Source organism: Vanellus vanellus (genome assembly GCF_965231255.1).
Source record: "Vanellus vanellus genome assembly, chromosome: 10".
NCBI lineage: Eukaryota > Metazoa > Chordata > Aves > Charadriiformes > Charadriidae > Vanellus > Vanellus vanellus.
Window position 1 is genome coordinate 628,269 of NC_138915.1, and position 13,107 is coordinate 641,375.

The 13,107-nt window shown below is 67.1% G+C and overlaps 2 protein-coding genes across 2 annotated transcripts in view; one reads left to right on the plus strand and one right to left on the minus strand.

The window, feature by feature from the left end:
* The window catches only part of OCRL (OCRL inositol polyphosphate-5-phosphatase), a 22,470-nt gene extending 20,192 nt beyond the window's left edge, over positions 1–2,278 (plus strand). Inside the window, 3 exon segments of the mRNA XM_082488151.1 lie at positions 520–546; positions 548–690; positions 807–2,278. Of these exon segments, the coding sequence (XP_082344277.1) occupies positions 520–546; positions 548–690; positions 807–931 (295 nt within the window). The 3' untranslated portion in view covers positions 932–2,278.
* A 4,775-nt stretch (positions 2,279–7,053) lies between these two features.
* APLN (apelin) lies at positions 7,054–8,274 on the minus strand (the record flags this gene model as incomplete). The annotated part of the gene is given in 3 exon segments (XM_082488434.1): positions 7,054–7,220; positions 8,180–8,258; positions 8,260–8,274. Coding segments are annotated over 3 exon segments (261 nt in total).
* Positions 8,275–13,107: the final 4,833 nt, after the last annotated feature.

A 13,107-nucleotide genomic window follows, 5' to 3' on the forward strand; every position in this document is an offset into this window, starting at 1 on the left:
CCTGGTGGCTTCCAAAGAGACTCCGAGTGTGCCCTGTGTCACCCTGAGCACATGGGGAATACGAGCCCTGAGGAGTGGAAGAGCCTCTGCTTCTCTTGAGGGCTTTAGCGCCCACTCAGAGCTGCGGTTCCTGTGCCTCTCTTAAGGACTATGGCTGAGTGGCTCTTCAAAAGAGCTGGTGGGGCAGCAAGCAAGGCCAAGTGTGTCCTCGGGCAGAAGACGACGTTTTGGGGAACGTTTTCAGTACTGGAATTGGGAAGCCTCTTCTCCCGGTCCTCACACTGGAGGGGAGACACGAGTGGGAGGCAGCGCGGGGCAGCGGTGGGTTTTCCCTGGTGACAGGGCTGTCCTAGAGGCAGCCTCACCAGGAGCCACAGCCCACGGGTACCACCAGCAGCAGGTTGCAGCTGGTGCTTCGTTGCTTTCTTTCTGGGCCTGTGGCTCACGGCAGTGGTCGTGCCACCACCACGAGGCAGTGGAAGGGGGAAGGCTGCCAGTCTGGTGTCCAGAGTGCCCCAGTGTGCCCAGGCTGCTGCGGCGTGAGCTGGGAGAGCTTCCCGTCTCTGCTCTCCTTGCAGGTGATTTTTCAGCTGCCTCGTTGCCATCGCAGCGTGTTTCGGTACCTAATGTCGTTCCTCCGAGAGCTGCTCAAATACTCAGAAGACAACAACGTCAGTGTCGCCATGATCGGTAAGTGTGTTGTTTCTCTGCTCCGCTCCTGCTGCCCTCACTGAAACGTAACCCCTTCCTGGCGCCTTGCAAGGTCTCTGGTTCTGAACAGTAACGAGTTTTGCCTCCCTCTACAGCCGCCTTGTTCTCCAGCCTCCTCCTGCGCCCTCCACCCAACCTGATGGCAAAGCAGACTCAGCAGGACCGCCAGCGTGCCACCAACTTCCTCTACAGCTTCCTGCTTGCTGGGGATGAGGAGTGACTCCTGCCCGTGTGCCAAAGCTGAGGCCCGCGCTGCCAGCCTTGTGCTGAGGCCGGGCCTCCGACAGCTCCAGAAGGGTAAAAGGCTCTGAGCTACTCCGAGTGCCGTGTTTACAGTAGGAAGGGATGTGTTCCCCTCTCCTTCCCACCGCTGTACCCTACGCTGCAGAGGACCTGCGCACTCATTGCACTGCCACCCACACCGGGAGCCTCCTGCTTTCTCCCCGGGAGCTGGGTGGATCTGTTGATACCCGAGCACTGTGCCAGCGACCCCATTGTCCCGTGGCGGTGTCACCAGTTCCCCGAGTCACGCTACTCTCTCCTTTTCACCCCCATCTCCCTGGAGCTGTCGTGGGGAAGGGTGGAGACTGCTGGTGCTGTCAGAGGGCCATGGCACGGCTGGCTGGTGGCACGCTGTGTCCCTGCGGGTACGAGGCATGCATGCTGGTGTGTACTGGTCAGAGCCCTGTGCTCTGCCCCAGGCTGGCTTTGGGCATCCGTCACCCTCTGCCGTGCAGCAGACCCAGCCGACCCCAATGCCCTGTCACTGTGCTATGAAAGCTGGACCGTGGCTGTGCCAGGAAGGTTGTCTGGACATTTGGCCTCTTCCCTTCAGCAGGGCCTTATCCTCTCCCCTTCCTCCTGCCCTACAGGGCTCCAGCACACAGGTCTCTCCCCGCACTGCAGCTTTCTGCCCGTCGCCCCAGCTGTGCCCTCCTCTCTCCCTTCCCTGTGCCCCGGCTTCCTTCTGGGACACGGGGGATGGCGGGTGACGTGGAGGGACCTGGGTCAGGCAGGGCAGTGAGCTGCGCTCTGCTTCTGCGGGGCTGTCCCTGCGGGGCACAGAGCAGGACGCAGCTCCTCTCCCTCCCAGCCCGGCATGTGGAGCTGCGGGGGTAGGACGGGGGTGGCATTGGATGCTGTCCTCCTGTTCCCAGAGGGTGCAGGCTGGGGGGAAATGAGCCAGAAATCCACCCAAGGTGCCCCAGGCATGTGGGGGGGTGTTGTGCTGGGAGGGTCTGCAGTGGCAGGGTCACACACAGCTGGGGAGGAGACACCCCTGGGGCTGGTGACTGATGGGTGCAAGAGAGGCCGGTCCCACTGAAACACTAAGCAGAGTCCTGCCCGCTCGGGCAGGGGCTGTGTGGCCTCGGCTCAGGGAGACGGGGAGGGGGGGCTGCAGTTCCGAGCCCCCGCCGGTGCCTGTGCTCAGCCCCTGGGTGTCAGTGTGCCTCCGTGGTCCCCGTGCACCGGCTGAGCTGCTGGGGACTCCCCTACCTTGTGAGGTTGGTTTTTTTTTTTTTCCTCTTGTCTTTACAATTTTTAAATTACATAATTTATTGGGAAACTGTTCGTTCCAAATAAACCTCCATTGTGCAAGGTTTTGTGGGGCCACGCTGGGTGCTCACACCGAGCCTGCTGTCTCTCACGTAGCTCCGTGCCGCACGGCCTGGGGGTGGCTGCTGCCGGGCTGCAGCATCCCGTGACGCAGAGCTGCGGCTCGGCTCCGCTGTCCCCCATGCCCGCACTGCAGGGCGAGCTCTGAGGGGCTGGAGCCATCCAAAGGCAGCCAAGTCCTTTCTCAGGCTCTCCCACCGCCGCCACCTCGGCAGAGTGCCAGGCAGAGCCGGGGGACAGCGGCAGAGGTTCCCCTTCCCCTGGTTCCTTCTGGTTTTGCTCCTGCTCCCGGGCAGCAGCTTGCAGGTTGCTGGCACGTGGGCAACGTGCAGCCCAGTGCTGGTTGCCCGTTTGGCAGAGGGACCTGGCACACGCCACACCGGGGATGGTGCGGCCGGAGGAGTCGGCACAGCGCAGGGCCAGGGGGGAGTGGGCGCAGGAGGGTGCTGGTGCCGGCGTGTGGCACAAGGGCTTTTGCAGGCTGGAGCAGCGCTGCCGTGGACCCCGGGTCCCACTGGCTCGGCAACTGGAGCAGTGGTGGAGAAAGCCCGCGCGTCCTGCCGCAGGAAACGGCTGCCGGTGTCATCTCCATCTGCTTCCTGCTGGCTCCTTGAGAGCAGGGCCATGCCCAGGCAGCTGCTCCCAGCCCCGTCACGGAGGGGACCGGCGCAAGGTGCCGGCATTGTTCCCGCGGCCGCCACATTCCTGCCACTGCCGGCGGAAATGCCGGAGCGAGCGCGAAGCCCTGCTGCTCCCCGGGGATGAGGCCGAAGGCCGGGCCTGCCCATCCTCCAGGCTGGGCCAGGGGCACGGGGGACCTGTTCTGTGCCCTGCATGGAGGTGGGGATCTCACCCGTCCCTGTTGGCCGCCACGGACATCTTGGCGACTCACGATTCTGATGGCGGCACTGGTGCAGCTGGTAGCATCCCAGCAGCTTGTGCCTGCCAGGAGCAGTCAGGCTCAGCCTGTGATTTTGGCACAGCCGATGTCCCATGTCCATGTTGGACGTCCACGGCCGGCCGCAGGCGGGGCAGTGAGCCCTGCCTGTCCCCCTGGATGCAGCCGGGGGTCCCGAAGGACTGGAGGGCTCCAGTGATTACTCAGATTGGTCATATCTCCTCTGCCAGTATCTTTACTTTCCTACTCAGCAAGCCGGGAGGCAGCAGAGCACCCCGTCCTCGCTGTGCCGGGACCAGCACCTGCACACACACTCCCTGGGACGGCAGCGGGGGGTGGGGGCTGCCTGTACGCACTCGCCATCTGCCCCTGCCTCCGGCACCTTCCAGCCCTCTGGCGCCAAACCCCCCGGCAGCACTTGCAGCAGCCACCGCACTGGAGATGCTGCTCCAGCAGTGCCTCTCCCTGCCCGCCCGTCCGTCCCTGCCCACTCCGTCTGTGTCCCCATCCCGGCCACTGCCCTTGTGCCACAGCGCCCGCACTGCCACAGCTCCATGCCGCAGTGCCAGGGCGATAGCCGCCGGCCGCGTGCAAGGGAGCTGCCATGGCACGTGGTGTCACAGGGAACGTGGCGGAGCGCAGCAGCCTCCCACCTGCCTGCGGGCAGCCGGCCAGGCCAGGAAAAGCCAGAGATTCCTTAGGTCTCCCGGCCCAGGAGCCTTTTCCTCCGGCACCCGTTGGCCACAGCCCAACCGGGGGGTCCTCCCTGGCCTCCTCCTTCCAGGCTGGCACGGGAGGGCTGGGGTCAGGGCTCAGCTGTGTGTCCCCTGGCCGCAGCCCAAGCCCCCGTGCTCGGGGCTGGGCGATGCCCCAGCGAGGCCGTGGGGCACCGGTGCCTCGGCTGGCACAGCCGCAGCGGTGTGCCCCTGCGAGAGCGCGTGGGCTGCGTGCCCTCCCTGCAGCCAGTGGGGGGGCGACCCATCAGCACTGAGGGGTGGTTTGAGGTGCAGGGGGAGAGCCCTCCCAGTTCAAACCAGTAGCAGCAGCACTGTAGAGTGGCAATGGAGGGATGGTACCCCACCACCACCACCCCCCGAGCCAGCCAGAGTGGGAGTTGGGGGTCAGACGTGGGGGGGGGGGCTGTGGCCAGGGCTCTGCACCCTGCCCCCATCACAGCACTGGTGGCAACGCCACCACCGTCCCCGGAGGCTGATGGGGCTGGATAGGACTGGGCAGCAAGCTGGCAGCCCTCACCACCCACCTCATGCCGCAGCAGCGCCCGGGAGGCAAGGGGGTGGCTGGCCCCACGGCGGGCGTGGGTGGGCGGCGTGGCAGCGTGGCGGGAGCGCGCTGGCGCGTGGCCGGGGAGCACATCCCTCCCCTGTCCCGCAGGATGAGCTAATGGAGGCCAGCTGGGCCGGCCCTGCTTCCCCCAGGCTCTGCTCCCAGCCCCGCAGCTGCAGCCTTTCCGCTCCTCGGCGGCCCCATTAACCCCCTCCCCACCGGTGCTGCCTCCCCCCGACCCCAGGCTGTGCCCCCCAATGGCTGCCGCCGTCCTGTCTGCCAGGGCTGAGCCCCCCCTGCCCGGGGACATCGCTTGTGGGAGGTCTCCTGAGAACAATATGGAGTTTGGGGGCCCCATACGGGCACTGCCGTGCCTGGGGGTCCCAGCTGGGGCTGGGGGAGGTCCTGTCAGGGGGGCAAAGTGTCCCATCCCTTTGCAGGGTTCAGCCCCCACCCACATACAAGGTCCTACAGGGATGCTCAGTCCGCTGAGCCCTGGACCCACTGCCACCCTCTGCACGGGTCCTGCTCACACAGAGCCTTGTGGGGACGGGGACACCCAAGGGTGGGGACACCAGGGAGAGTGGTACCAGGGACATCAGAGACAGGGACACCGAGGGTCTAGACACCAGAGACAGGGACACTGGATGGGGACACCAGGGACAGGGACACCAGGGTGGGAGCACCAGGGATCTAGACACCTGAGACAGGGACACTGTGATGGGGACACCAGGGAGAGAGATGCCAGGGATGGAGATGGCAGGTACCGGGCACCCACAGCTGCCCAGGGCTGGTGGGGGCAGGCTGGGAGAAAAGGGGGATCTGGCAGCCACTGGGGCTGCCTGAAGAATCAAACTGGACCAGTGAGAGAGCCGTGCCCAGGACTGGGCCACCATCCCGCAGCACTGCGGTGGCCGCCAGCCTTTCACCCGGGGCTGGAGCATCCCAGTGAGGCGCTCAGCAGCAGGCAGAGACAGCTCCAGCTGCCATCACCGTGCGGTCCCTGCCTGTCCCACCCCTCCCTGCCCCGGCACTGCGCTGCCAGATGTGGGTGCCTGCACCACAGGCGCCGGTGGCCTCAGCAATGGCAGCATGGCGGGAGCACCCACACACCCGCGCATCCCTGGGGAAACCGCCTCATGAAAGCCGTTATCCCATCAGAGGCTTTGGCTCACGAGCCGCCCGAGTCCCCAGACCCGGCACCGTCAGTGCCTGGGGGACAGTGAGCAGGACGTGTCCCCTACACAGCCCGTCGGTGGCAGAGCCTGTCCCCCCGCCCTGCTCCCCGCTTTTAAAGTGGTTATTACAAACAAAGGTAGGGGGGACTCAGGGCACCATTTGGAGCCAGAGACTTGGTTCCACGGCTTGAGGGTCCCTCTGCCACTCACCCCCCGCTGTCCCGGCTGGGACTGGCGTCCCTGCGCCCTTCCAGCATCCCTCCTCCACCTGCAAGCTTGGGAGATGCTGACCTCCTGTGTTTTCCCACCCTCCTGCCCAACGTTACAGGGCAGGCAGCGCTGCAGCTCCTTTCTCTCTTCGCTGGACACCACCTCTGGCAGCAGCGGGTGGGGAAGGGGCTGCCTTGGCCCCCACCCACCGCCGGGCAGTGCCAGGAGGGGGCAGAGGGCCCCTGGAGCCCTCCCCACCGGCAGGTGAGCAACCCCTGCCCGCACCTGCAGAACTGAGGGTTTACCATCATCGGAACTCTTTATTATAAAGATGTTATTTACATGGAATAAATCTTTACAGGCACAAGAAACACGGTCAACAGGACCCAGCGGTGCTCAGAGCAAGGGTCCCTCCTTTGGCATAGGTCAGTGTTTGACACAGAGACTCCAGCGCCCGCCCCCCCTTCTCCCGCTGTCCCACAGCGTGGAGTGGGCAGAGGGGTCCAGAACCCCGTGTCCTGGGTGGGCACCCCACACCGCAGGGGTGCCCAGGAGGTGGGTCTGCCAGCCCCATGCTCACCAGGGAGGGGAGGGCAGCTCACCCGGGGTGTGGGATTAGCACCGCGGGAATAAATAGACCCCTCCTCAGGACAAGCTACGCGCTCACCTCGGCACGTGGGCAACTGGCAGGGATGGGGCAGGAGCCCCGAAGGAGCTCACAGACCCAGGAGGTGAAGTTCCTCCGCCTGACAAAGTGCTTTGCGCAGAGCCTGCGGGTCCCCACCGGGACGGGGACGTCGCGGCAGCACCCGGCCCCACCACGAGCTACATGGGCGACCCGCTCGCAGCCAGCCCCAGGAGACGGGGCGGGGGGGCAGGAGGCACCCACAGTGCCAGACACGGTGCCAGGGCCACCAGGGACAGCCACAGGGAGGAGGTGACGCCAGCCGAGGGCTCACAGGTGGGACCCCGCGCTCGGGGCTGGGAGACGAGCAGAGCGGGCTCGGACACAGAGCGGGCGATGGCAGCCGCGTCCCTGGAGGGCTGGTGGCAACCCTGCAACGAGAGCAAATCCGGGTACGCGTGAGTCCCCTCCCGGCAGTGTCACACGTGTCCCCTTCTCCCCCCACCATGCCCTGCTGCTCCTCACCTGCCTCAGAAGGGCATGGGGCCCTTGTGGGACAGCCGGGGCCGGGGCCGCCGGTACCTCCGCCAGCCGCCCGGCCGATGCCCGGCCCCGCGCCGCGCACCCCGCGGCCGCACCAGCGTTCGGATGAGGCCGTCCTCCGCATCCTTCCCATCCGCCACTTGGCCCAGCGGCCCTGGGGATCACAGGAAGAGCGTTAGCCGGGTCCCCCCACCCTGCCCGTGGGACAGGGACGCTGTGGGGCTTGCCCAAAGCAGGGCCCTGCCCGCTTCCTGAATTGCCCCCAGCAGGAGCCATTCGCCGCCCGAGTGCTTCCTGCGCCGTGGTGGCCAGGCCACCTGCGCCGATCATGGCCACTGTGTGCGGCCGCTGCCACCAGCCTCCCTGCGGGGCACGGAGCAGCCCGGCCACGGGCTTCAGCCCCCAGCCCTCCCCAAAGCCACCCTCCTGTGCCACCCTCCCTGCCAGGGTCCACCCAGACCCTCGCCCCTCTCCCTGCAGCCCGCTGCCCCCCGCTCCCCTGGCAGGGATGCTCCGGTGCCAGCGCCGGTCCCCGCACCGCCATGTGCGTGTGCCAAGCTGGGACCGGGCTCGCAGCCGGGGAAGGGGGCCGAGACCCGCCGCGGGCCGTGGCTCCCGCTGCCACTGTCCCGGCGATGCCATGGGCTGTCACCCGCGGTGCCGTGCGGGTCGTGCCCCGGCAGCCGGTGGCAGCGATGGCTCTCCGGCCCTTGGCCGGCTGTCGCCCTGCTCGGCTGCCCAGATGGACACGGTGAGGGGGGGGGTTGTTGGCACCATGAAAAGCGCTTTGTCCGCCCCCACCTCCCCGGGCAGGGGGTTCCGATCCCCCCCGAGCCCCGCTCACCCTGTCCCCGTCCCCTCCATCCTCCCCGCTGCCAGCCCGATGATGCCGGACGGGGGGATGGAGCGGGGAGGGGAGATCGGGAAGAATTGGGGGGGGGATCGGGAGGAGTTGGGGGGGTCGGGAAGAGTGGGAGGGCGGAGGTCCCCCAACTCGGGGGGTCCCGGCACTCACCGGCGGCGGCCAGGGCGAACCAGAGGAGGAGGAGCAGCAGCGCCAGGAGGAGCCAACGCGGCGCGGCCATGCTCGGGGCCGGGGGGGGGATGTACTGCGGGGCGGCGGGAGGCGGCGGTGATGGCCCCGCTCCGGGGGAGCCGCATTTGTAGGCGGTGAGAGCCCGGCCCGGCCCCGCCGCCCGCCCCGTCATGTGGCCACCGGGACACCGGGGGGGTTGGGGGGGTCCCGGGGGGGGCGCGGGCGCTGGGGCGGGGCGGGGCGTGGCCGCCCCGCCCCGCCCCAGCGCCCGCGCCCCCCCGGGACCCCCCCCTCAAGTGTTATCTCCCCCCCATCCTGGGGATCCCCCCGCCTCAGCCCAGCCACAGGGCTCTGCGACCCCCCCCAGCTTTGGTCCCCGCCTGGCCCCCGGACCACCCACCCACCCACCCCCCCCCGCAAACAGCCTGGACCCCCCCAGACCCCAACACTGCTGCCAGCCTGGACCCCCCCTCCCTTCCAGGCCCCAACACCCCCTCCCAGCCTATCCCTGGGCCCCTGAGACCCTCTACCCCGCCTGGCCCACGCCCCCCCTTCCAGCCCCCCCTCCCCTTCCCCTGGCACCCCTACCCACCACCCCCGGCAGCCCCCTCCCCCCTTCCCCCAGCCAGGCAGTGCCCACAAAGGGGTCCATCTGAACCCCCCCACCCTGCTGTCCCCCAGGTCATTCAGCCACTGCCGCTGGGGGGGACGAAGCGAGGGTGACACTGTGCGGGGACAGGGGACGGAGCACCGCTGCAGGATGGGCACTGCAGCCCCCGGCTCTGCGCTGCGCAGACCAGGGTGGGGGCTAAAGCCCCCTGCCCCCCCCCCAAACGCACAGAGGTGGGCACTGGTCCTGCGTGGGCTGAGTGCTGGCTGAGCACCGATGGAGCCCCCCCAGGTCTGGCCGGGTGTGCAGGTACAGCCACCGGCACGGTGTCACGGTGGGTGACGAAGGCAGAGGGGGGGTCTCCCACAGCCCGTGGACCCCCTTGCCTGCGGCCGGGCACTGCCAGGGAGGCCACGGGGACCACACACTGTGGCAGGACATCACCCTTCAGCCCCCTCAGGTATCACGGGGGGTTTGGAGAGGCTCAACTCCGTTTGTACCATTCGCCTCTGCAGCACCCTGGGGGTCAGGGCTGGCGGGACACCCCCGCTTCCCCCGCCAGCCAGGGAGATGGCAGCTGGGGAGGGGGCAGCCGGGGCACACCGCGAAACCACACGCACCAAGGACGGCCATGGTGACAGCCGCAGCACACCGAGGACACGAGCCAGGCTCTGCAGGGCAGCGGTGGGAAAGCGGCTCCTCCAGGTCCAGGCACGAGGTCCGCTGGGCAGGAGGCGAAGGTTTTGGTAGTGGGGGGCTTCTGTGAGAAGCTGCCAGGAGCTTCCCCCATGTCTGATAGAGCAATGCCAGCCAGCTCCGAGAGGGACCCACCGCTGGCCGAGGCTGAGCCTGTCAGTGACGGTGATAGTGCCTCTGGGATAATGTATTTAAGAAGGGGAAAAAAAACCCTGTGCAACAGCAACTGGAGAGAGGAGTGAGGACATGCGACAGGAACAGCTCTGCAGCCACCCAGGTCAGTGAAAAAGGAGGGGAAGAGGTGCTCCAGGTGGCGGAGCAGATCTCCACCTGCAACCCATTGAAGTCCATGGTGGGGCAGATCTCCACCCACAGCCCATGGAGGTCCACGGTAGAGGAGATCTCCACCTGCAGCTCAGGGAAGACCCCACGCCAGAGCAGGGGGCTGCACAAAGGAGGCTGTGACCCCGTGGAGAGCCGGTGCTAGAGCAGGCTCCTGGCAGCCCCCCACGCTGGAGCAGTTTGTGAAGAACTGCAGCCCATGGGAAGGGCTGTCTCCTGTGGGAGGCATCTGTCTCCCGTGGGAGGCATCCCCATGCTGGAGCAGGGCAGGAGCGTGAGGAGGACGGAGCAGCAGAGACAACGTGATGAACTGACTGCAACCCCCATTCCCCGTCCCCCTGCGCTGTTCAGTGGGGGGAGGTGGAGAAGTGGGGTGTGAAGTTGAGCCCGGGAGGAAGGGAGGGGTGGGGGAAGGTGTTTTAGGATTTAGTTTTTACTGCTCATTATCCTCCTCTGATTTGATGGGTGGCTAATTTAATTAATTTTTGCCCAAGTTGAGTCTGTTTTGCCGGTGACTGTAATTGGTGAGTGATCTCTCCCGGTCCTTATTTCCACTCAGGAGCCTTTTGTTGTATTTTCTCCCCTCTGTCCAGCTGAGGAGGGGAGCGATCGAGTGGCTTTGGTGGGCACCAGGCGTCCAGCTGGGGTCAGACCCCCCCGAGGTATGAGGTATCGCCCCTGCAAAACCCGGGTGACACGTACAACCGCACCCTGGGACAGCACCTCCCGCGGCAGAGTGAGGGGTGGCCCGGCCCTGGCAGCACCCCGCGGTGTGGGCAGAGGGGCTGTACCAGGAGAGGGGTGTACGTGGGTCTGTACTGGGGAAGCTGTACTGGGGGGGGGGGGCACTGGCGGAGGAGCTGGAGAGGGTGACTCTGTGTTGGGCTGTGGGGATGGGCTGTGGGGGCTGTGAGAGGGGCTACGGGGGGGTTGTGGGGACCATGTCGCATCCTTGCAGGTGTCTGTAGGAGGACATCCTCTGCGCCTGTTCTGGTCCCACTGGTCGTGCCCCCCCCCTGCACCACCGCAGCCTGGCCAGGGGCTCTGGGCAGACTGGCCCGCAGCCCCCCCGCTGCCAGCGCCATGTAGGGTCACTGCTCCCCGCCAGCATTGCGCACCCCCAAAGTGGGGCGCTCCTTGTGGGGGGAAGAGGCAGCTGATGGGGTCCAGGAGCTGGACCCCTGCAGCCCAGCTGGGGGTGCAGCAGGGACCCCCCCGGGGAACGCATCCCCTGCTGGGCTCCGGGGCAGGCGGGGGCAGGCATGCTCTGCCTTCGCGAGGGGTTGTGGCGGCATCCCCCCCGCCACCGCTCGCCTTCCGCATTCCTGCGGCCGCGCACACCCTCCCTCCCTCCCCGACCCGCGTCCTGTTTGCCGGGCGCGTCACCCCGGCCTGAGTCACCCCGCGGCCTCCGCAGGTGACGGAAGGCCAACAATAGCCCACAAAGGGAGGATGTCCCCCCAAAGCCTTCCTCCGGCTCGTCTTCGAGGAAACCTCCCGCGGGAGGGAAGGGCCCCACCGGACGCGCAGTGGCCGATGAGCTTCGTCCTGTTGACGCTGGCTTGCTTGGAGTGGCACGCGGCCCTGGGTGTCCCCAGGGATTGCCGGTGCCACCCCCCCATGCTGGGGGAGGAGGAGGAGGAGGAGGAGGAGGAGGGATGAGCAGCCACTGGGCTGATGCTGAACTGTGGACACACCACCCTCAGCCCCATCCCTCGGATGTGGCGGGGAGAGAGTGGTGGCATCACAGAGTTGAGCTCAGAGGTTGGGAATAAGGGGGCTGGGGGACACCCTTGTCACCGTGCGGACCCCATGGGGCGGCTGGCATCCGGGGCGGCAGGGGACAGCGGGGACAGGGGGGACAGGGCACTGCTGTGGGTGTCGCCCCCACCCTGGCACGGGGCAGGGACCAGGCAGGGAGGATGGGAGCATCATTAGCACATTTCGCTAATTAGCGGGGTGGCAGCAAACCGCTGGCTGCCTGTCACCACGGCAACCATGTCACACATCCTTGAGAAACTTTGGTTGCCATAACAATTACAGGCAGCTGTGGTGTCACCCTGCCTCCCCCCTCCCTCCTGTCCCTGTCCTGCCCCTGCTGGGGCTGCTGGGGCTGCTGGGGCTGCTGGGGCTGCTGGGGCAGGGGGCCCCCCACCACCCCCTCCCGGGGTCCTCCGAGCGGGTGACGCCAGGCACGGGCAGCCCAAGAGCATCCATGGCACGAGTGTGCCAGGCCTCGGCCTGCCCGCAGGCAGGGACAGGGTGGCGCCCCCCCGAGCCCCCCAGGCTCTGCTGCTGCCGGCCCCCGCGCCGCCCCGGAGCCGTGGCAGGAGCGGGCGGGTGGGCAGGGGACAGGACAGAGGGACAAGGGGACGGGGGACGGGGGGGGTCTGTGCGGCTCCACAGCGCAGTCCTGGTGCCACCTCGTGGTGAGCAGCATCGCAGTGACACAGCTGGACAGTGGCTGTGGTGGTGACGCATCTGGACAGTCCCTGTGGTGACACGGCCGGACAGTGGCTGCATGGAGCAGACAGCCCCCGCAATGGCACAGCCGGACAGTCTCCCTGTGGGACGGACAGCTGCTGTGTGGGCTGAGGAGTCACTTGGTGGCCCAGCCTGGTGGTGGCCGTGTCGGCACAGTGTCCCCCATCCCTCCAGTCCCGGGGCCAGGCTGCTCCCCAGCCCCAGGGGAGGGGGCTGGCCCCACACCACAGTGGGGCTGGTCACCGGCCCCACCGGGGTGTGCCAGGAGCGGTGTACTGTGAGCCCTGCACCCCTCCCAGCACCCCTGCCTGCATCCCTAACAGCATTACTGCCTGCATCCCTGCCTGCACCCCTGCCTGCATCTCTGACAGCATCCCTGCTTGCATCCCTGCCTGCTTCCCTGCCTGCATCATGCCCGTGCACAGTGGCAGCCACGTGTCCCGGCCCCCAGAGCTGACTAGCAGGTTCATGCCAGCAACAGCAGGGTTGGGAGAGGACGACAGGGACGAGGTTGGGACAAGAGGGCGGCCAAGGGGTTGCGGTGTGTGCCCTGGTAGCAGCGGGCACTGCGGCAGCTGGTCCCACCTGCAGCCCCCCGTCCTTGCTGTCCCGGCACCGTGAGCTTCTCCCTGCCAGGGGACAAGGCTGGCCACCCCGAATGCCAGCGCCTGGGGGACAGCCTGTGCCGGTTCCCTCAGTGCTGCCGTGGCACGGGATGGGACACGCCAGCTGCCCTGGGGCCGAGGGACGATTTCCATTACCATTCAAGAGCCTTGAAGGACACAACAAAGGTGCTGCCACATTAAATGGGTTGAAAACTGGTTGTCCAACAGGTCATGAAATTCCGCAGGGAAGGGACAGCATCTCTGAGCG